This window comes from Furipterus horrens, unplaced genomic scaffold (assembly GCF_987537825.1).
Source record: "Furipterus horrens unplaced genomic scaffold, mFurHor1.1.pri manual_scaffold_11, whole genome shotgun sequence".
In the NCBI taxonomy this organism is placed as follows: Eukaryota; Metazoa; Chordata; class Mammalia; order Chiroptera; family Furipteridae; genus Furipterus; species Furipterus horrens.
In genome coordinates this window covers 91328843-91351672 of record NW_028327181.1, presented here as the reverse complement: position 1 = coordinate 91351672, position 22830 = coordinate 91328843, and the positions used below count along the sequence as shown (strand labels likewise).

Here is a 22830-nt window from a genome sequence, read left to right as displayed (position 1 = left end):
ACACATTTCCGCATTTTCCTGCACTGCCTGAACTGTCACCCGACGGATGCCTAGCCGCCGTTTTCAAGGTTCCCCTTCATCTGTTCTCAGGTGATGCTGGCTGACAGGAAGGGAACAGAGGAACTCTACGCCATCAAAATCCTGAAGAAGGACGTGGTGATTCAAGACGACGACGTGGAGTGCACCATGGTGGAGAAACGCGTCCTGGCCCTGCTTGACAAGCCCCCGTTCCTGACGCAGCTCCACTCCTGCTTCCAGACAGTGGTGAGGACCGGGGTCCTTGCCGTGGCTCAGCACACAGCATGCTCACAAGGGCTCCCTGAACCCCACCCCACCTCCACCCTGGGGCTCTCAGCATCCGAGTCCACTTCATTCCTGTAGAGAAGGCTGGAGAAAGGCATAACCTGGGGATTGCTCAGCCCCCAAGTCTTCTCTGCCATGCAGAGGTGACTGGGGGACAGCCTCTCTGTCACGTGCCCCTGGTAAATCGGGAGTGTCCCCTCCCTGATGTGCCCTACTTAGAGCCTTGGCATTAGTTCCATTTAATTCAGCAAGTGTTGATGTCAAAGGTTTTCCTCGTGCCAGGCAATGTGCTAAGACTTAGAAATGCAAAGTAAAATAGCTCACAGGGCCGGCTGTTCCCAGGCCAGCTCACCACCTGCCAGGTGTCACACTGGGACACGAGGAGACTTGATCTTGTGAAAGAGTGTGTTCTTTTTCAGTGCACACAGCAGGGGCTGGCAATCTGGCCTGTTTCGTATAGCCTATGAGCGCTAAGAAGGGTTTAAAAAATAATAAAAAATCATATTTCATGGCATGGGAAAATCAGACGAAATTCAAGTCTCAGAGTCCTAACCAGTTTTGTTTGAACACAGCCACGCTTATTCACTTACCTGTCATCCACGGCCGCATTCATGCTACGAAGCCAGGGCTGAGTACTTGCAAGACACACAAAAAGCCTTAAATGTTAACTGTCTGGCCCTAGCTAGGGATAGGGCTATGCCCGCCCTGGCTTGGTGCTTGCACGTGACCGGCCAGACATGTAAGGCTGAGATGGCTCCCAGGTGAGGCATTCCCAAAGACAGGCTTTTCCCTCCTCAGCCACTGTCCTTTCTAACACGTGACTCAATAATCACTAGCTATCATTGTTACCATTGTGGTTATTATGATCTTCATCTTCTCGTTGGCCAGAAACTGATTTCCTGTTTTCTGTCTCTCTTTAAAAATCTGTTGGGAGGTGCCCCTCAATGCTCTTGGACTTTAGAATCTCACAAGGGCAGTGCAGCCACGCAGTGGGGCTGCAGAGCCGGACGAGGCCACTGCGTGTCAGCCGCGTGCTGCTGGCTGAGCAGCTCCGGGCTCCCAGCAGCATCTAAGTAGCGCCGAGGAGAGTGGAGCCATACGCTAAGAGAGAACCATGTCTTGAATCCCAGCCCAGATCCTGTAACCCTGGTTACACTGATTAAGCTCCAGAACGCTACAAAGCAGAGAAATAAAGATGAAATTAAAGTTCATAACAGGAAAGCCAGAAATTGATGCTCCCAGAGCCATTTCCTGCCTCTTAGCTGCAGTTCATCACTGGTTTCCTCCCTGAGCAACACTTGAAGGTGTAATAACCTCTGTGAAATGGTGATGTTTTCCAGAAGAGAGCAGGGGTCAGCTCTTACCTTGGTGCGCTGTGCTGTTACTTACTTCCCTGCTAAAGCCCACCTGCCTTCTGACCTGTCCCAGCATACTGTCCTCATAAATATGCACATTTATTTAGTCCCACAATGTATGCTCCTCATAGGGCCAGCACTTAGTATAGCAGGGGCAGAGAACATCAAAAAACATATTACGGCATGTTATGGATCCAAAAGAACATTTGATTAGCCTCTCTATTGACTGTCCCCTCCCCCATAGTAAATGTCATTGATCCCAAGGTTTGTTTTCAGAAGCATCCAGCTAAACACATTACTGCATGCCTCTCGCGTGCCTCCTAGACATTGTGAACCAGAAACACTGGTTTAAATTAAATAACTGACCCATGTGGATTCTTCACATCATTCCTGACTTAGAGATGTGTTATGTGCGTAGGAGAAAAGGGAAGACCCTTTGAGGCTGTTACTGTAACAGGGAGAAGGGGCAGACTTGGGGACAAAGGTGTGGAAGAGCTGCGCTGAGCACCTCTGTTCGCGTGGCCCGCACTTCACAAGAAAGCAAAACCCAGCCTGGAAGGGGGGGGGGCACTGCTCCACCCATGGAGGGGCTCCGCTCACATGTTGCATCTTGGCCTACAGGACCGGCTGTACTTCGTCATGGAATACGTCAACGGCGGGGACCTCATGTACCACATTCAGCAAGTAGGAAAATTTAAGGAGCCACAAGCAGTGTAAGTATTTGTTTAAGTCCCTTAGTTTCAACACACAGCAGTCCCAGTGGGGAGCTTCTGCTGGGTGAACTGGCGGGGGGCGGGGCATGCTCTCTTCATTTCCGGTGGAGCGCTCTGACGTCTGATGGGGAACAGATTTATTGCCGGGTCCCTCTCACTGTTTCCTAAGGAGACAGATCGAGTCATTTACCCACTCATTTATTGCATGTGAAAGAAGTGAGTGGCCCCTGGCCTTGGGGAGCTCAGGGGATTCACCGGCTGACCTGCAGTGGGAGAGGTCACTGGACAATTGTAATACATTACCATAACGTTAGAGGTGACAGAGGACACCACTCAAAGCCCCAAAGAGCGGGAAACAAGGGGAGACCATCCTCAGGGAGTGCCCGTCCCAGAGGCTCAGGAGATGGAGCGAGATGTGGAGGGGCAGTGGCGACGGGTCTCTGGGTGACAAGCCCAGCGGGTGTCTGGCTGAGGCACAAGAAGGCTGGATGGGGCTTCTGTGGGGCTTGACAGCACCAGGTTAGGTTTTCACACAGCCCTGTGGCCTAGGGGAGAGGGAAGGATGGGAGGAGTAATGGCTGGTGAAAATCTACGGAGAGGAGAAAGGCCGGAGCTGTGGGAGTCTGTGTCTTTGGGACCCTTCTGGAGGAAGAAAACCAGAACTCGGTGATGGGGGTGGGGTGAGAAGAGAGACACCTCTTCAGGTGACGCCCCAAGTTAGGTTTGGGAGGGCAGGCCCCGAGGAGGAGGTGGTCTGGGGGGAGAACCCGGAGCTTTGTTTGAAGGTTTCATTGGGATGCGCCTTGGATGCTGGGATGTGAGTCAGTAACACGAGACAGACCTGGGCTCTGGGGACTTGGGTACCTGAAAAGTCCTCCCATTTTCCAGGGGCCAGGAAGTCCCAGGAAACTCAACAGAAGCAAATCTAAACAAATGGCGATTTCATTTCCCTCCACGAGACGCGCAGATGCTAGGATTCTGGCCAACGGTCCATGGGAAAGACAAATCTGTGCGGAGGACCTGTCCTAGGGAAGAGTGACCGGAGGCCAGGAGGGAATTCTTTGGTAGTGAGTTTTAAAAAAGTGATGGCAGGTTTTTCTGTTTTTATCCTTCTCAGTCTCCAGAAAGGCCTGCCCTTATCCCCTCTCTCACATTGTTAGTCAGAAAGCGTTAAGATGCTCGGATTGTCAGATAAAGCTGGGAGACGCAGAGCTAAAGACCAAGTGGCAGAATAGCCTCCTTGTGTTTGTTATAAAGTAACGGAAAGGGTCAGTCCCCTTTCATTGTATTTGTGTTGCCAGGAAGGTGTTATTTTTTAAAAGATAGAAAAGCATGAAAACATAATGTAAAAGTCACCTACAATCCCACCTCTTTTTCCTCTCCGACCTCTTCCACCAGCCCTCAGAGGTGGTGCCCCCCCACCCCGCCCCCAAGCCCCCATCCAGCCGATAAGAGTCTGGTCCTTGTTGTCAGCGGGTTTCCTCTGCCCATGCAGACACTTGGGTTTCTTTGAAGCCTCCTGGGTATGATGTTTGCACAGGCAATTTTGTGGCTTCTCCGATTTCAAAGACTCCTAAATACAATGCAAATTTTGAAACACCCTCCAGCGTTTATATGGAGTTTCAGATGGTAACCTATAAACGATTTTGAAATAATGGCAGAAACTGCTTTTTATTATGAATTATTCAAAAGGGTAAACTCGGATATGAATCACGACGACCCATTTATCCTGATGCTCGGGGTCGAGGTGGGGATGAGGAATCCAGCCAGAGGGTGCGTCGCCCACTCTGCTCTGGCTTCCAGGGAGTCATTACGTGCTCAGACACTGATGTATTCTGCTCATGAGTAGGAAAATGGAAATGGACTCTGCCGTAGTCCTGACACAGAGGAGCCTAACAGCCACTCTTTAGAAGACTGTGTTGGGAATTTCTCTTAAGCAGTAAGTTACCTGTCCACCTGCCCCAGACAGAAGTGCTTGTTTCTAGGCAGGACATCAACTCAGCTTGTTGACTTTATTAGCTGTAGCATTCGTAGGAGGAGTTGGTGTCGTAAAAACGGCAGAAAGTAGGGCAAAGGGTTGGAAGACCAAGTGTGGAGTGATGCTAACCTTCGATAGTACCAGGTGGTGCATTATTTTACCTCTTTGATGCCTGTGTGGGCGGAGGGGGGAGTACAAAGTCTCCAGGTGGACAATGAAGCCTGATGAATTTTTTCTCTTGCAGATTCTATGCAGCAGAGATTTCCATTGGATTGTTCTTTCTTCATAAAAAAGGAATCATTTATAGGTGCGTGGTGAAGCTCCCCCACCATCCCTGCGGTGGGGCATGTGGCTGGACCCCTGGGTCTCTGGGCATGTAAATTCTGTGACGGGGATCCCAACAGAGACCTGCTGGGACCCTCTGGGAAATCAGAACCACCTCCTGATCTCTGAGCCTTGAAAGATGCATCTCATTTCTGATTCCCACAAGAAAAATACACTTTTCTCTCTGCTGGCAGCTCCCCCCTTTGCCTTTTATTTGGAAGGGAGGTCAGGCAGTGATGGAGCCTGAATTTCTGTGAGATGCTCAGCTGGATAACCACATGGGGACCTGGGGAGAGAGGGGCAAGGGAAAAACTAGATTAAATTCTTCCGGTTGTCAGCTCTAGTGAAAGTCTGGTGCCAAAGAGAGGGACGTCTTCCAGCATTAGGTGGAGAGTGACAGAAAGGACACATGGCACTGCGCAGAGGAGAAGGGACACATGTGTGGCCCAGGCCTGCTAAACCGGAATCTCTGGTGATTCACTTGTGCAGCTGTGGTTGGACTGGCTAGTTCCGTTAACGCGCACCTATGAAGTACCTCCTGCGTCCCAGGCACAGCATCAGGCCCTGGAGATTAATAATAGTAATTCCTGGTCCCAGCTCTCCCGGGACTTGTAGTTCAGAGGCCATGGAGACGGCAGCCAGTCCAATATCCTGTGTTTCCCCAGCTCCAGAACATGCACGCTCCTTCATGGGAATGGCCCTGATGCTGTACCACTTCCTTTGCAGGGACCTGAAGTTAGATAATGTCATGCTGGACTCGGAAGGACACATCAAGATCGCTGACTTCGGGATGTGCAAGGAGCACATGATGGACGGAGTCACAACCAGGACCTTCTGTGGGACCCCCGATTACATCGCCCCAGAGGTAGGGACCCGCCCCCCCTTGTTGTCTAGCCCAGCGCCTTCAAACTGCAGCCGCAGCTCTGTCATGGGGCCGAGGGTCATTTGCGAGTCACTGTGTGGGGCCATGACAGCAAAACGGACTAAACGAGACTAAACAGGGCAGAACAGAAAAAAAAATATGACCGCTCATGGCATGCCGTGCGCCTTGGTTTGGGGAACTTCCGTTTTCCTCATGTGCACGTGGAAGCTGGCTGCACGGTGCAATGTATCTCCTGCACGGTCGTGGTCAGAACAACTGAAGAAACACCCCTGGGCAGGGAGGGAGGGATCTTGCTTGTGAAAATGTTCTTCATGGAAAAACTGGGTCAGAAGGTGGTTCCAGTGACGGCTTTTCAGCAAAATCAGGGTGATTCGTGCTCTTCATGGCCTGCCGGACTTGATCATGGTGTCTGTTCTGGGAAGAACGTATCTGTGTGGTTATGTGCATAGTGGGCCTGAGGTTTGTGTGTTTACAGCAAAGCCGCACTGCGTTGTCTTTGTTATGATGCACATTGAGTGATGAAGCTTCCTACGTGCCAGGGATAGAATGGGCTGTACCCCAGGGTCACTGTGAGGCCAGCTTTCTCTCCACACGCAGCCCTGTGGACAAAGCAGACATTTCCCAGCTGAGCTCCAGCGTGCTGCAAAGTAATGCATTCAAGAGTCAGGCCGTCCTTCAGCCCTTGACAGAGCTCTCGTGCCAGCTGTTGTCGATTTCTGTGGTATTTAGTCAGTGTATTGTCCCATCTTGGATGAGTTGGTAAAGGGGAAAAACACGAGCCTAGAAACCAGACCAACGCGAACTTCAGTCCCGCCTCTTACTGTTTACAGGCTGTGGGAACTCGGGCAAGTTGCTTAACCTCTCTGAACCCATTTCTGCTGTGGCAGGTTGGGGATAATAATAAGCTCCATGTTGGAATCACTGAGAGGATTAAAGTGCCTAATACAATGTTCGGCACCTAGTAAATCCTCAGTCGTAGCCATTGTTCCAGAAGGGAAACTAATTTATATTCCTTCGTTAAGAGCTTTGTATGTGTCATATTCCTAGACCACGTGGAAACAGACTATTTACGTCAAAACTCAAATTCTGAATTACATGGCCAAAGGTATGATGTTATCTTGATAAGTAATTTGTTGAGGTTTTCCCCCCAAAAGAGTTCACACATTAGTATCTCCAGGCATAAGATGAGCTTAAGTAGTCCTGGTTTCAAACATGAATAGTGAGATCTCACAGTAGAAACACACCCCCCTCCACCAGTGCAGTGTTTCTTCTGAAGCTGTCTGCCAGATGATGAGGATTTAACAGGCAGTGACTGTGAGCTCTGCCAGCTCCTGTTATACTCACCGGATGCTGTTAAATCTTGGTGACAGGGTAGCATTTTCAGGACTAAAGGTGGCTTTGAACTTCATGAAGACCAGGTCTCTGCAGCTCAAACAGCCAGCTTCCTGTGTTCACTAACACCTCAGCCACCTGGTATCACCAGGGAGGACTATTCCCCATAGATGGAATTTTGCAAATAACTGAAGTTTGTTGTCTTTTTTTTTTTTTTTTTTAATGTTCCTCATTGTATTGGTTTCATTGTGCTGCTATAACAAAGAAGCACAGACTTAGTGGATGAAAACTGGTAACTCTGGGCCTTTTTAGTTTTTGTTTTTACTTGTAGTCAGCTATCTGTATGTTTGTTTCGTTCTCTGGGACTTGATCACGTGTGTAGGTTCACACCTCCATCACCCCAGGGCGGATCAGTTCCGTTCCACCACCACTCTGTTATAACCACACCCGCCTCCCTCCTGACATCCACCCTGTCCCCCATCCCTGACCCCTGGCTACCATTCGTCTAGTTTTCATTCTGTAACTTGGTTGTTTTGAGACCATTCTATGAGGGAATCATACAGTATGTAACCTTTGGAAACTGCAGTCATCATGTTTGAGTCCTGCTTCTACCACTTGGTGGCATCACCAAAACATTCCATTCCTCAGTTTTCTCACCTGTAAAATGGGGATAATAAGGTCTGCTCTGTAAGGATGTTGTCTATAAGTTTGACTGTTTTCTGTCCCAAGGCAGCTTGGTCCTTCCATCATTATTGTTCATTTGGCTCATTTGCCACGTTGGATGGTGAACTCACAGCCTTCTGCTACAGCCCCTCCGAGAAGGCCCTGGCTATTGCTGTTTTCATGGTCATTTTGGGGGACAGCAAAGGGTAGGTTGGCCTGGGAAGACCCTTTGAACGAAGAAGCTGATTGCCATTTAGAAGTCACCAGGAGAACATGGCACCTGTAGGTGATTGGCCATGTCATGCTAGGAACCTAGGAACAAGCTTTCGAAGGAAGGATCCTGAGCACACCTGTTGGAGAGAAGGATGCTGGGAACATGTCATCCCTCTCTGGCCCTCAATACCCTCAATTTCCGCAAGTCTTCATTCCTCTCCTTATATCCACCATGCGAGCAATAGCAAAGAAAAGCACTCTGCCATTTATTGTCTACTATGTGCCAGGTTCCTCATATACTTTGCCTCAGATTTCATAACCAACCCCATAAGGGACATAACATCCACCAGGCCATGTTTCAAAGGAGGTGCCTGAAGGGTGAGTCCAAGGCCACATTCCTAAGACACGCCAGAATCAGGCATCAGCCCCGACTCAGGCCGCCTCCAGGCCTTTGCACTGCCCACCACACTGAACGCCACTCCAACCCTCAATGGTTCACCAGTTCAGAGAGCACCGCACATGCTTGCCTATGCCAGGCGTGGCGCCACCCAGCTGCAGAAATACACCAGGCCAGGGCCCCGACCTCAGTTTAGAAGAGGGGGACACCCGTGCAAACAAGCAGGAGCTGAAATCTGAGCTTAGATGCCAGCTGACCTTCCTTGAAGAATAAGCGGCCGTGCTTTGAGAACCCAACCAACAGTCGCTTGAGGTTGTCCCGCCTTTTGCTGGTATCCTTCTCCGAAGGGTCCGGGCATCTGGTAGACCCGGCCATGGGAATAGTTGCGGGGTGGAGAAAAACCATCTAGGTTCAAGCTTTCTGACCTTGATCAAAGGTTGACATTATCCTGACCTCTGTGTAAACTCTCCCTGTCACATGGAGGCAAAATAATTATCTTAGATGGCATTTTCCTTAATAGGCAAAGCGGAGGCTTAAATATTTATAACGGTTTGTTCAAACACCTTGAAAGGGATTAATACTGTAGCATCTCCTTAACCAGGGGAGAGGAGCTGAGGCGGAAAATGTCACTGACAGGTGTGATTTCAGAGCTGCGATGGACACCCACGTCAGGGGCACCCATCAGAAAGTAATTCCTGGAGCTGACATTAGGTTGCTCTTGGCTTTGGCACGGGAAGAATTCTTCAGAGTCAGGGAGAGTCCTTCTCTGGATTTAATCCCCCATCTGAAAGTTAGTTATTTGGGGTGTATGAGATCCAGTTGCAAATCGAGTATCTCTCTGCAGCCATGACTCAGACTCTGATCCTGAGCATCGCCCATTATTTCCTGGAAAAAGGAAAAGCAGCAGGAGACGTGTTTGCTTCTGGCTGGGGGGCCTCTGAATGCGTCCTGCTGCCACGGGAGGGAGGATTTTGAAGATGTGCCACATGGAATCCTTCCTCGGAGCCTGGCTACATGGGGGACATGAGAACACGCGTGCAGGATATCAGCCACGACACAGTGACTGTCCACTCTGGACCACGCCCTCTGAGCCCATCCTCTGATATGCCACATTTTCTGCGTGTGCAGATGCTAAAGTGACTTGCCCAAGGTCGCACAGCTGATAACAGGCAAAGGTGGGATTAGGAGCCAAAACATTTTGACCCCAGAGCTCAAGTAATCTTTCCAGGTACACGCACCTCTCTAGAAATAGGAGAGAACTTCCCAAGTGACAGGGGAGTCAAACAAGGGCACTGGGACGTTACAGAGCATCTTGTCTTTGACGTCTTTTAGGCCACGGTGGACATTCATCCGTCTGAACGGGAGTCAGGAGCCTGAGTCAAGGTCAGACCTTTTCATATATAATATGGTCAGTGACTTGGGATTGTGTTCCAGGTGTTAACACCAGGTATGTCCCTCAGAGGCCGAGGGATGAACCAGCAACACTTCAGTCCCTCTCCCTCACGTGGCGTTAATTAATCAGGTATTCAACAAGTGCCTACTCAGTCCCTGGGCACGCTCGGCAGGAAAGGGGAACCCTCCCACAAAGGGACATAGGAAGAGGCCAGGGACTAGGCAGTTAGAATTAGGCCACTGCAGCCCAGGAGACGTGGGTGCAGAGACACGAAGAGACAACATTCCCCTTGGCAAGAACAGATGGCACCTCCAACATGGCTAAAATCACAAGGGCAGAAGTCTGGGCACCTTGCCACCCCCACAGCTAGCTGGCCACAAGCAGATGTGCAAACTTCTGGAAGTGTTGGGGGCCGGTTGAGTTGAGAGAGCTGAAGACCTGTCCCAGGGGTCCCTCCTGGCTGCTTCTGCCAGCCCAGCATTGCCCAGAAGTCTGCGTTTTTATGTAAAACTGGCCTAACTGTTCAAGGTGACTCTAATATAGATTAAGAGAAATGTATTCAGATAAGACTCAGCCAGTGGGCCATCAGCTGGGACCCCTCTCCTGGAGGGGGTCAAGGGTCACATCTGGAGAGAGCCACATTTTAGGGATGGCAGGAGAAGAGGACCAGGAAGGGTGTAAAGAGGCAGGAAAAGCAGGGAGCCATAGATCTACCTGGGACATCCTTACCCCAAGTATCCACGTGGCCCCCTCCGTCACCTCCTTCAAGCCTCAGCTTGGGTGTCACCTCAAGCTGGCCACCTTTCCTGGTCATGCTATTTAAAACTGCAGACCCCATCCAAGCTCCTCACTGCAGAATCTGTCTTATGTTCACTGATGAGCCCCACCCCGGGTCTGGAGCAGTGCCTGGGCACGCAGATGTATTTGGGACAATGAATGCAGCCTGCTGCATTCCAAGATGTGACAGTGGCAGAGGGGACACAGCAGCAGAGCAGAGCTGGAGGCTCTGGAACTGAGAGGTCGGGCGCTCTGGACGCTGGTGCTGGGAGGGTGACCCAAGGCTGTCCCCGGGGTGGGGCCGATGGCAGGGGAGGCCACATGCCTCGCCTCATTGACTGCTGGGAACCTGAGTGTCCAGAGATAGGCAGAACACCAGCCCAGGTCCCCCAGACAAGCAAGGCGCCCCCAATGTTGACATTCCCAAGACTTTTCCTGGCCGTCGGGAAAGAGGTTGTAGAGAGGCATAGGGAATAAAAGGGGATCTACGAGTTAAATGAGACAGCAACTCGGGCTGCCCTCAGCCAGGCGGTCAGGCAGTAAATTACTCGCCAAGCAGAGAAGAAGCGGGGAAATGAGATGGAGGGAGAGGCCAACCAGCTCCAGTGTGGCTGTCGGGATCAGCGCCTCTGAGCCGCCATCCCCAGGACAAGTCGGCACGGCGAGCAATGAAAGCAGCGATTAAAGAACGGAGGGTAAACCCAAGGGCGGCTGGCTTTCTATCAGAGGCCAATTACGCTCCGCGGGAGGTCACGGGCCAGTGGCCGCAGCGTGGCAAGAGAAAATGAAGCTGCCACTCTCCCTGCCGGAAATGTTTAAAACGCCGAGGCCAGGCTTTCCTTTGGGTTCCTTCTTAAATTGTGTAACTCTCTTATATCTTTTCAAGAAATTACGCTGGTTATAGGAGCTCAAATAATTTGTCCTCTGCCCGCACCTCTTTAACTGCCTCACAATTCTGCCGGCCTCGGGGTTCAGTTCAGCCCTGTTCTTCGGAAGCCTTCGGCCTTGTCTGCAATACTGTGTCTCACGAAACAGCTGCGACCCGGAGCTTCCTCCTGACCCCTCAGCACTTCCCCAGACACAGCTGTCTCCCTATGGGTGGGGACCCTTGGCGAATGCCTAGACCCCAGGCAGAGGGCCTCGTTGATGTTACGTTGTTCACCCCTTGAGTCAGCTTGGCGACAACGGTGTCATTGGCCCTGTTTTCCGGATGACGAACCCAAGGTGCAAAGAGGTTTGCTCCTCTTTCCCACGGCCCCAGTTCAGTGTGATCCTAGGCCTCGAACCCGGGGCCGATCAGCTTCTCCCTGCAGCAGCTTTTGTCCTGAGCAGAGGGGACTGCAGCCATCAGCTGAGCTGCTACCCAGAGAACACCTCCCCACCACCACCCCCTCCGCACCCCGCCTCCCAGCACAGCTGAGCTGCTCTTGCAGGCCCGCTCCTATCTCTAGCGCCCACCCGATGGGGCCCTGACAAGTCCTCACTCCCCGCGCTCTGTGGCTGCAGCAATCGTCCTTCAAGCGGGGATTTGTGTAAACCCTCTAAAAATGGATCAGAGATGTCTGACTTCCACTTCATCTTTTACTTTGCAAAATTGCCTGGATGATAGGGAGGACGGGGGGTATCTGGAGAGAGGGATTACCAGCATTTACTGGCTTCCTAGCGTGTACCGCACACTGATGCCTGTTATCACGTTTAATTCTGACAGTAGTCCTTGGAGGGAAGTGGGACCATCCCTGTTTTACAGACAAGGAAAAGGAGACTGGAGCCGAGAGGTGACCTGTCACTCATGGTTAGTAAGTGGCAGGCCCAGGATCTCGGCCACCCGGCCTGTAGTGCTGGCCTGTTGCCCCAATGCAGCGACTTTCAACCTTTTTTTAATCTCATGGCATCCACAGACTATTACTAAAATTCTACAGCAGACCGAAAAGTATATGTTTTGCCGATCTGACAAAAAAAAAAGGTATAATTTTGACTTATTCACATCAACAGCTCTTGCTGTGTTAACTGTTGTCATTTTTTATTTGACAATCTAAAGGAAAAAAGGTCCGTGCCCCTGACTACATAGTTAGGTATCACATGCTTTAAAAATTCTTGCGGCCACTTGTTGACAGCCGCTGCCCCAGTGCCGCCCGTGGCCCATTCCTGCTCAGTGGCTGCTGCTCGCTCCACTCCCAAGAGTATCTGTCAAGACCCACTAGACTGTGAGACCCCACCCAGTTCTGGGAAGTCTTCTATGTCTGCTACTAAAACGCTTACAGGCATAAACTGTATTACCAACTCCCAGCCACTCCCCTACTGCACGAGTCCGTCACCTGCTGGGATGCACAGCTAACATTTTGAACAGCTTCCTGTTCAGCGAAGGCGGCCCAAGACAAGCCCGATGTCAAAGTGACCGTCACGCTGTGAATCCCTAGCACCAGCCCTGTCACCTGCCACCCAGGAGAAACCAGTGGCGAGGGCTGCGGCGACCGAGTTTGAGAACCATTTGACGAGAGGCTAGAGGGCCGATGGCAGTGCGTCTGATTCCAGATTGAGTCGGGTTGTCTGTAGTTTAGCCCCACGCAGAAAAGGTCCACCCTGAAGGGGAACCTCCTGTCTGAGTCCAGGGGGCTTTTTCTTCATTATGGCAATGTGAACTCAAGCTGCATTATTCTGCTCTTGAAAGAACTTGAGGTGATGTCTGTAAAATGGGGTTAGCATAGTATCTTTCTCCAAGGACAACTTTGAGGATTGAGTTTAGCCCGTAATGAGCTTGGTCTGCCTCAAAGGAAGCACTCCCTGAATTTTGGTCCACTCTTTGACAGTTGTTTCAGTTACCTGTTGCTATGCAACTACCCCAAAACTTAATGGCTCAGAACAACAGCCCTGTTAACACCGTGATTCTGTGAACCAGGACGGTGGGCAGGACTCGGCAGGGCTGGCTTCTGAATGCTGCCCAAGGAGGTGTTGGCTCCCGGGCTCTGCTGGCCCAGAGGACCCAGTGTGGCCTCGGTGACTGCCTGCCTGCCTGCCTGCCTGCTGGCCAAGGCATGGTGGCTTCTCCTCCACGTGTCTGTCGCTCTGTGCAGTCTGTCTTTCTCATCATTCAGTGGGTTGTGCAGAGCATCTGGACACGGTGGCTGGCTCCCAAGAGGACAAAAACGGAAGCCGCAAGGCCCCTTTATGAAGCTGCACTTGTCACTGAGCTGCGTCACTTCCACCACATTCTGTAGGTCCAAGTAAGTCTCAGAGCCAGCCCAGTTCCAGGGGAGGAGAGGTGAATGCCACGTCCCGGCAGGAGGCATGGCACTGTCACACTGCGAGAAGGCACTCAGGATGGGGGGGGCCCTGCGGCCATCTTCAGAGACAGTCCATCTGTGGGGGCAGCTGGTTTTGCTGTGTGTTGACCAATGAAAGGATCCTCAACACAGCACCCTGGGAAGGGAGGGTCCCCAGGGGCTCTGAGGACTCGGGCCAGCAGGGCCCCACCCCATGTGTAGCGCTGGGATCAGCGCATTTTTTTCAGCAAAGGGCTGGAGAGTAAATATTTTAGGCTTTGCCTTAATCTACATTTTAGATTTTGTCAAGAGGCAAAATTGAGCGACTATTCATGCCAAAAGACCGATAGTCTTTTTTACGTTTTTCATTTTACTTTGAAAAGTGTGAGAACCGTGTTTGGCTCACAGGCTGTACACAAGCAGGAGGCAGGCTGGATTTGGCCTACAAGCTGTCGCCTGCCGTCCCCAACTGTAGAGGGCTCTCCTCTGGCCCACCTCAGCCTTGGCTCTTCCTTATAAGATTAGGGGCCTGTTGGGCCAAAGGGACCTGCCCACCCAGGGCCCAAGAATTCCCTTCCAGGACCTACGTGGGATTCCTCCCAAGATCCATCCTTCCCAGGGACACCACCCTGCTCCTTTGTGTCTGATGGGAAAGGGTCAGTAGTGGCTATGCACAGGGGGCAGAGGGACAGAGCTTGGACATGCAGACTGGGGTGCACAGCAGGAACTGGAAAGAGAAGTAGAGAGGACCAGGTCTCCACTTCCTAGAGGGGAACCTAAGGAGTCCTTGAAGTCTAATGTCAAACTTGGCCTTCCAAATAATTGGGGATATGAATGGACTGACCTGTGTCCCCAGCATCCCTATGTTGTGCCCTAAGCCCCCCTAACCGTATGCAGAGATAGAGCCTTTAAGGAGGTCAAGTTAAATGAGGTCATTAGGTGGCACCCGAATCTGATAGGACTGGTGTCCCTATGAAGACAAGGGGAAGCCAGGAATGCACACTCAGGAAGGCTAGATGAGACCTGCCGAGGAGACCGCTATCGGCGGCCAAGAGGCCTCGCCAGAAACCAGCCCTGCCGGCACTTGACCTTGGACTTCCAGCCTCCAGAGCTATGAGAAGAAACATTTCTGTTGTTCAAGCTACCCAGTCAATGGTATTCTGTTTATGCAGCCTGAGCTGACGGGTACAGGGAAGGCATGTTTGTCAAGGAGAGAACGTGCTCTATGTAACTTTGTTAGCGCGATGTGTGACGTATATTTAGACGTTCGGTGTGCGGGCCTCCTGCACCAGGATTCTGCCCAACCCCGAACGTTAGCAATGAGCCCGTCCTAAAGCAGTATGGAGCCTTGGCTCTGGACCAAGTAAATTATGTTGTCAACCAAGAAGTGTTTTTATACTCAGTCAGCAACATTGCCTGTCTGATCCAGCAGAACAGGAAGAAAGGGTCAATAGAGGGCTCAGAGGTAACACGTCACACGTCCCTGTCCCATTCCCAGCTCCTGCGTACACAGAGCGGGCACCACGAGAGGGAAAGCAAGAGCCTGGGTGTCGCCACGTGTGAGATTGCCATGCCTTGACTTCCCCGGGGGTCCAGCACAGTGGGGTTTGAGAACTGTGCTCAGGGGTAGTTGGATGAAATTTTGACCTCTGTCATGGTTAGTATCACATTCTTAGTGTATCTCACTGTCAAGGAGACTTTTGAAAGTATCGGGTTGGGAGAAGAGAGAGAATCTAACTTGGTGTTTGATTTCTTTGATGTAACCAGAAATCATAGAAGGGATTGGGTATTGAGCGAAAGAGGTTGGGTATCCCAAGTCCATTAGGGTGGTGTTTTCCCAGCCCCCGTCACTTCATTGTCACCTTCCTTACTGACTTCTTCCATGACTAGCAGGTGTCACAGAGGAGCTAGAGAGAGCTTAGTCCAAGTAAGAAATTAGATCCTACTTGGAAGAATTACACAAAAATCACACAAAGACTTGGAACAGGAGTGCTTTCTCTCCGTGGAACTCAGTACAATTAATGCCTCGTCCAAACATCGTGAAAAATCATGTCCCGCAGCTCCCTGGTTCACCTTCCAGAATCAGGGATGCCTTTCTGCCGTGAGCACTGCCACTTCAGAAGGCAGCCTGCCGCTTCTTACAAAGCTACCTTGTTCTCTGCAATTCGATCCCTCAGTTCTAAGTATTCTCCCCAATAAACTGAAAACATGTCCACACAAAAACCTACGCAGGCATGTTTACAGCAGCTTTGTTCAAAATTGCCAAAACTTAGAAGCAACAGGATGACCTTCAGTGGGTGAATGGATAAACTGGGATATATCTAGATAATGGAATAGTAGTCAGCACTGAAAAGAGAGGAACTATCAAGCCTTGAAAACTCCTGGGGAAAACAAGTGCATATGACTAAGTGAAAGGAGCCCATCTGCAAAGGCTGCACACCGTGTGATTCCGCCTAATGTAGATGAGATTCTGGAAAAGGCAAATCTAGGGAGACAGTAACAAGATAAGTGGTTGCCATGGGTTGGTGGCGATGGGTGTAGGGGGGGTGATGAGGCAGAGCACAGAGGAGTTTGAGGCCAGAGAAATTCTGTGCGTTACTACAGTGGGAGATACATGTCATGATCCATTTGTCAAAGCCCATAAAATATAAAACACCAAGAGTGAACCCTAATATAAACTCTGGACATTAGGTGACGATGTGACAATATAAACTCAATTAAAACAAACGTATCACTCTGGTGAGAGATGTCAGTCATAGGGGAGGGTACACGCGTGAGGACGGGGTAGGTAGGAACTCTGTACTTCCCACTCGATTTTGCTGTGGACCTAAAACTTGTCTTTAAAAAAAAAAAAAAAAAAAAGAAGTTACTTTAAAAATAAAACAGCCTGTGTGGCCTTTCCCCTCTAACCGAGAGTCTGGACTAGAACTGGGAATAAGATCTGTAATCAGCAGGCTTTAAGCTTTGCTCCTTTCTTCTCTTCTGCCCTCCTTCCTTCCTTCTTTTCTTCCTTTGGTTTTATTCTGAATTACTTGCTATTTAAGGCCAGTGTCGGTCATTAAGAACCATTTTTGTACCTGTTGGGGGAGCAGGACTCAGTTGTTGACCCGCCATGGGCTTTCCACTCTCCTGGCGTGAAGTGAACCACCGAGGAGGGGGAGAGGTGGTTACTATAAATAGAGTTTCAAGCACTTCTGTTACTATTAGAGAAGTCATTTTCTGTTCTCTCCAACCCCATAGAGAGCCACAAGTTCTGACTAAATAGAAAATACATAGTTTGGACTCTAGACTTTCTGTTCTCATCTTGTAGCAATTTTCTGTATACTTATATAATGCCTTCTGTGCAAGGGTTTCCAACATTGCTGCTATTTCTCCTGTGACATACTAAGATCCTTGATCTAAGAGATCCTGTTGTACTGCATTTGGAGCACCTTGGCTGACTGTTGGGGGCACCCCACCTTCAACCCCCACCACGGTGCTTCCTGTTTGTCACACTCTGGTCCAGGCCTGGTGCCTCAGGAAGAGGACAAAGTCAGGAGACTTTGCCACTAACCAGACCAGTGACCTTCAAGCAAGCCACTTAGCTACTCCAAGCCTCAGATTCCTATTCAGAACCCTGAAGACACGTTCCTAAATCACGCCTAAGGCCCCTTCCAGCCTTAGCAACGCAGCAACCCTAAAAACACTGTGGATTTTGCACTAAGGAGGTCATCGATGTCTGTAGAGCAGGCTTTGATCAGATCCATCAGTTTCTCCAATCCAGCCTGGTGGAACGTCTGCTGTGCTGGGTGCGGTCCTGGTGCTGGGTGCGCCAGAGGGTGGCCCAGCCCTGCTGGGGAGAGTCTGGGGTGGAGGCGGGGCAGGTAAGCAGTCTCAATACAACAGGCAAAGGCCCCAGGAGCTACGTGGCCCTGGGCTCTGGGCCCCGGACGGGGCAGTGGAGGAGCCGTTCCCAACTGTCAGGACAGAACACTCAGAAAACAGGCCCCTCTTCTTTCTTAACAGATGGGACTGTTTTGACATGTCAGTGTTACTTTTGATAAAAGTAAGAGGTATTCTTGGTGTCCTTCAGACAGTAAAAGGACATGAGCATGTTTTATGCATAAAGGCCAGAACTGTTTTGCAGTGGCCACGTAGAAATAGGCTTCTGCGGTCAGGCCATTTATTTTAGAATGGGCTCCGGAGGTTTGGCGAGTAAACGTAACGTGAAAATGAGGAACAGGGTCCAGAGGAAGTATACCCAAGAATGGGAGGATGAGTCTCCGTGCACACATTATGGTCCCTTGGGGTCCTTCAGGACCAAGCCTTCAGAGCCAGAGTCCCTAAGCAGAATGGGCATCTTAGCTGTTTTGATCCTATTAAGCATTGGAACCCTCTTTTCGTGAAAGTCAACTTAACCGGGCCAGTTCCCACCACAGCTGTCTAGGGGACCACACTGGGTCAAGAGCTGATGCACCACGTGGTCAAAAGTGTGGATGCCAAGGCCAGACCACCAGGGTTCAAATCCCAGCCTTGCCACTTCCTAGTGGTGTGCCTCATCAGGGTCTTGGGAGGACTGAATAAGCTCACAGAGCCAGAGAGCCCGGCACATGGTGAATGTCATCATGGTGACATTAGCAGCAGTTATTGGTTACAGCCATTGTTGACATCGCCGTGGCCTCTGAAAGCTCACCATGCTGCCCTGTTCTCACAGAAAGCTCCTGAAGCCCCGTCCTCTTCGGCAGGCCTTCTAGTGTGTAGCCCTGGCAGAGGGTGGAAAGGTGGGTGGCCTTAGAGAGACATCCTTCTAGCCACTGTGAGCCTTTGGCCTGGTAAGAGATGCGAGGCTGCCCCCTGGCCCTTCATTTCTGGTTCTGTGCCCAGGCTGGAAGAAAGCTCATTTGTAGCTCGCTTTTATAAAACAGGCAGTTATTTATAACATCCTGACATATACCCTCAAAGCAATGGGCTCAGATAAGTATAATAAAAATGGTCATAATGACAAATAACAGTAAACTTGAATGACAGTGGCCCTGCCAGAGCTGTCTCTAAAGCTAAAGTCCAACCTCCCATGTGCCACAGGAGGTCTGCCAACTCGAGCCCCTCCTGCCAAGTCAGCCTCTTTTTCTGTGAGTCCTCTGCTGTGAGAAACTATCTCAGCCCCTTGCCTGGGGTTTCAGGACATCAGGCAGTCCCCCCGCCCCGCCCCCGGACTTGGCTGTAAGCCTTTGTTGGCCCACAAGTGCCAGAGACACCTGCTCCAATGGGGATGCAAGAGAGCCTCACCATCCATTCTGTGGCTGCTGAGCCTGGTCCTCAGCCCAGAGCTGGCCCCCTAGGCCGGCTGGAGCCAGGGAGCCGGGTGGGACGGGGCGCCAGTGAGAGGGTCTAGGCCGGCACTGCCCAACAGAAATAAATGCGAGCCAACCACACTCAGCAGCCACATTTTAAAAAGTTAAAAGAGAAACCAGTGAAATGAATTTGAATCTATTTTAACCCAGCATATCCAGAAGAAAACCTTATTCATGAGATATTCTGCATTTTTCCGTATCTACGTCTTTAGGATCTGATGTGCGATTGACATACACCTAGCGCTTTACATATACCTAGCATGCTCTCGCCACCGCGTGCTCAATAGCCACATGGTCTACACAGCTTCCAAGGGACAACGTAACTAGCGTCCTGAATCATGTGCATCTAACCTTTTCTTCACATGGGGCTCCGAACACCGTTTCCCTTGTGCGGTGAGAGTTGGGGTAATGGGAGGTATTTATTAATAGCAGCTGGTCATCGAGGGGAAGGGATACTTTGTTCTAAAAGGGGATTGCACTGGTAAGTTTGCCCCCCCAGGACTGTGACTTAGATCTTCAGACTATCCCACTTCCTCTAGGGCACAAGCCATGGTGACAGACAGAGGACTTCTCCACAGGGACACGCTCCCGAATTCTGAGTCCTCTCTGTTGTTCCGAGGCACGGCTGTGATCAGGGACTTTGTGTCCTCGGTCCCGCAGCTGAGCTGGCACACTCTCAGGACTGATGAAGGCTGTCGCCAAGAAGAACGAGCCATTGGCATGTGGGGTTCCACTCTTGGTGGCCTTGGGGGCAGGAGAGGGTGTTAGCAGGAGTCCTGGAGTTTAATGCTGTGGCAACTGAAGATGAAGAGCAAGTTGGACCAAAGTTGATCAAGCCAAAACACACGCACGCACGGTCTCTCTCCCTCTCTCTCTCTCTCTCTCTCTCTCTCTCTCTCTCTCTCTCTCTCTCTCTCTCTCTCTCTCTCTCTCTCTCTCTCTCTCTCTCTCTTTCTCTCTCTCTCTCTCTCCCCCTCCAGGTGGCCCTGGTTTTTAGGATTTGTGAATTATTCTGACCAGAAACAGGGTTTCTATACCCTTGACTCCTATAGCTTTCTAAACTCGGGTGGCGTTTCCCTCCACCCACATAGAAGCGTCTGGTTAGTAAAGACTGCGGGTATTTATCAAAGATTGGATATGAAGTAAAGTGTGACCACCCTGTTCAGCCCCCGCTGTTCCTCGGCATCATCGTTCACACAGCCACGTGGCACCTCAGCTGTGCTCGTGTTAAAAACCGACTCACTAAACCACTGATGGTTGAAAACAGATCGCAAGGAAGCCTTTAATAGAGTCACAAGAACAGATAGAACAAATGTCATTCATGAGCTTTTGAAATATCGTTACTAAGCTGAAACGATGCCTTCAAATCTCTTTAATCCTCAAAGCCCTTTGATTAGTATTTTCTTAATCCCAGTAGGAGTGATTAAATGTATTTGAAAGCCATAAATCATATTTTTAAAACAAATATGTCAATATTCGGAGCACTACCTGTTCACAGATGGGCTTCAGACAAGCCTCCCAAACCTCTTACACTTCAGTGTTCTCACCTATAAAATGGGAGCAGTGATCAGTTCTGTCTCATTGGATTATACAAAATGTGTGGAGCACATGGGACGGATGGTCAGGGCTCAGCAGGTGGACTTTTATTCTCCCGAAGAGAATTTTTGATCCAGTGATTTCCTGTCCGGGAACTAGAGGGACATCATTTCAGGTCATTGGGTAGTAGATTAGAGGCTCATCTTGGTAGGGTTTTTTGGTGTTTTGTGTGCGTGTGTTTTCCAAGTTTACAGAAAAAGAACAAATGTAATTTTAAAAAGAAATGAAGGCCTCCCTTTGTTTATTATTTTCTTGTCAAGTAAATGAGCCCTAGAACCACCGAATCCAAATCTGCACCCCCTTGTCGCCCCCCACCCTGAAGTGAGCCACGGGGGCCACACCGCTCGTTCCACAGGGAGAAATACTAGCGGTCCATTGGAGATCAGAGATGGGCAGACCGGCAGGAAGTTTGTTTATGTCCCCAGGACATTTAGTAAGACATTGTGGGCCAATAAAAAAATACCTTACAAGATTTCAAAGTCAAATTCATATGCAGAATGGCAGAGTGTTAGTCTGGCTTCACATCAAATCCCGGGGAATGATCCACAGGCCTGGGAATGGTGTGCGTTCAGTGCACAGCCTGCCAGCGAGGCAGCAAAGCCGGTGTTTTAGTAAGCCAGCCGCTCTTAGAAATTCAAGTCAGCATTATGCCCTTCCACAACGGGAGCTGCAGGGTCGTTCTAGGACTTCCGGTGGCCGCAGGGAGAGGGCAGAGGGAAGGGAAGGCCCCCATCGGCCGGCCCATCCCTGACTTCAATGGCTGCCTACACTTTGCCACCTCTTTTCACCTGTTCTTCCCCCACCTATTCTACTGAAGTATTTAAAACAAATCTGAGATTCCATTTGACCCACGAATACCTCGCCTCTCACACATGTCAGTCAAAAATACCCTCCCCTCTCACTGGAAAGGACACTCTTCCATCACCGTGCCATTTGCCCCGCCTGACAAGATCAACAATAATTCCTTAATATTACCTGATATCAAAACCATATTTAAATTTTCCCCATTTCTTTTTCACAGTTGGTTAGTTAGAATCAAGATCAGACAAGTCCGAATATTGCATTTGATTACTACACTTTTGTTTTAAAGCGTTCGGAAACTTCAGTCGTTCGACAGGTCCTGTACCTCTCCGGGCAGCACAATAGAACCAGAGTTTTTACCCTGGTCGTTCCTCCTCCTCCTTCTCTTTCTTCTTCTTACGATTTTCATCATCTTCTTTATCACTTCTGAGAAATAATGTTACATGGTTTGATTATCTTATTTATTAGATTCTGGTATTGAATGACCTCTGCTTTTTCCAAAAATTAAACCCACCTCGCTGTTCAAATGTTTTTCTCCAGCGAGGATTAGTAAATCTACCTTCAAACAGTGCTGTGGCACCTCAGGGGCATTCAGAAGACAAGTCCCAAAGAGTTTCAGGCAGTGAATCGTGGGAAAACAGTTCTCAAGGCGCCTGATTTGAGGGGTGCTCTGCTCTTGGCGTAGACATCAAAGACAGATATTATCACCCCCTCGTTTGCAGACTATGTAAATGCCTACATGCTTGACTTACACCTGTTCTAACACAGGCTTTTTGATTTGCCACTCACTGTCATTGATGTATTTGTTTTCACACAGATCATTGCTTATCAGCCGTATGGGAAATCCGTGGACTGGTGGGCCTATGGCGTCCTGTTATATGAAATGCTGGCCGGGCAGGTAATGTTTCACTGTGTTCTCATGCTTGTTCATTGCCCTCCAATGTGAGTGCTTCCATTCTGACGGGGTCGTGACAGCAGGACCAGGCAGGGTGGTGGGGCGGATGCTGTCTGACGTCCTTGACCCAGGTGAAGGATGCAGAAACCCCCCCAAGAGTGAATTCTTTTCAGTGCTACAGAAATTAGCTTCTAGTCACAGAAACCTGCATGGACAGGTACATCCTGGAGTACAGACAATGTACAGCTCTCGTTCTATGCACCAAGGCCCTCTGCAGGTTGGTGATGACAGGGGCCTCTGTACATCCTCAGGGACTCAAAACTGGGGTTAGGTTCCCTGCAAGTTTGTCTGCAAATTACCCAGGTGCTGCCCGTGTGTATAATCGTTACTGTTGAAGAGGTGTTTTAATAGCTTCTCCCATCTCCTCTTATCTTGCCATTGGCAGTGCATTATAACTTTCACAAAAGTCCAATGAAGCTGAACTTCCAGGTAAGAACAGGCAAATTTGGTTTTCTCTTAGGAACATGACATGTGTCAGATACCCAAGTGCATTGCAGCCTCACATGGCACTTGTTGATATAATGGCCTTAACATTGTATCAAAATCCCAGTCGCTTA

At 50.1% G+C, this 22830-nt stretch overlaps 1 protein-coding gene across 2 annotated transcripts in view; it reads left to right on the top strand.

The window, feature by feature from the left end:
* Positions 1–22830, top strand: part of PRKCA (protein kinase C alpha) — a 343109-nt gene that overhangs the window by 299508 nt on the left and 20771 nt on the right. For both annotated transcript variants that reach the window (XM_090292657.1, XM_090292656.1), the window contains exons 10-14: positions 91–264; positions 2280–2371; positions 4594–4656; positions 5400–5538; positions 22136–22216. In XM_090292657.1, coding sequence (XP_090148783.1) covers positions 91–264; positions 2280–2371; positions 4594–4656; positions 5400–5538; positions 22136–22216 — 549 coding nt within the window. The remainder of the gene's footprint in view (positions 1–90; positions 265–2279; positions 2372–4593; positions 4657–5399; positions 5539–22135; positions 22217–22830) is intronic.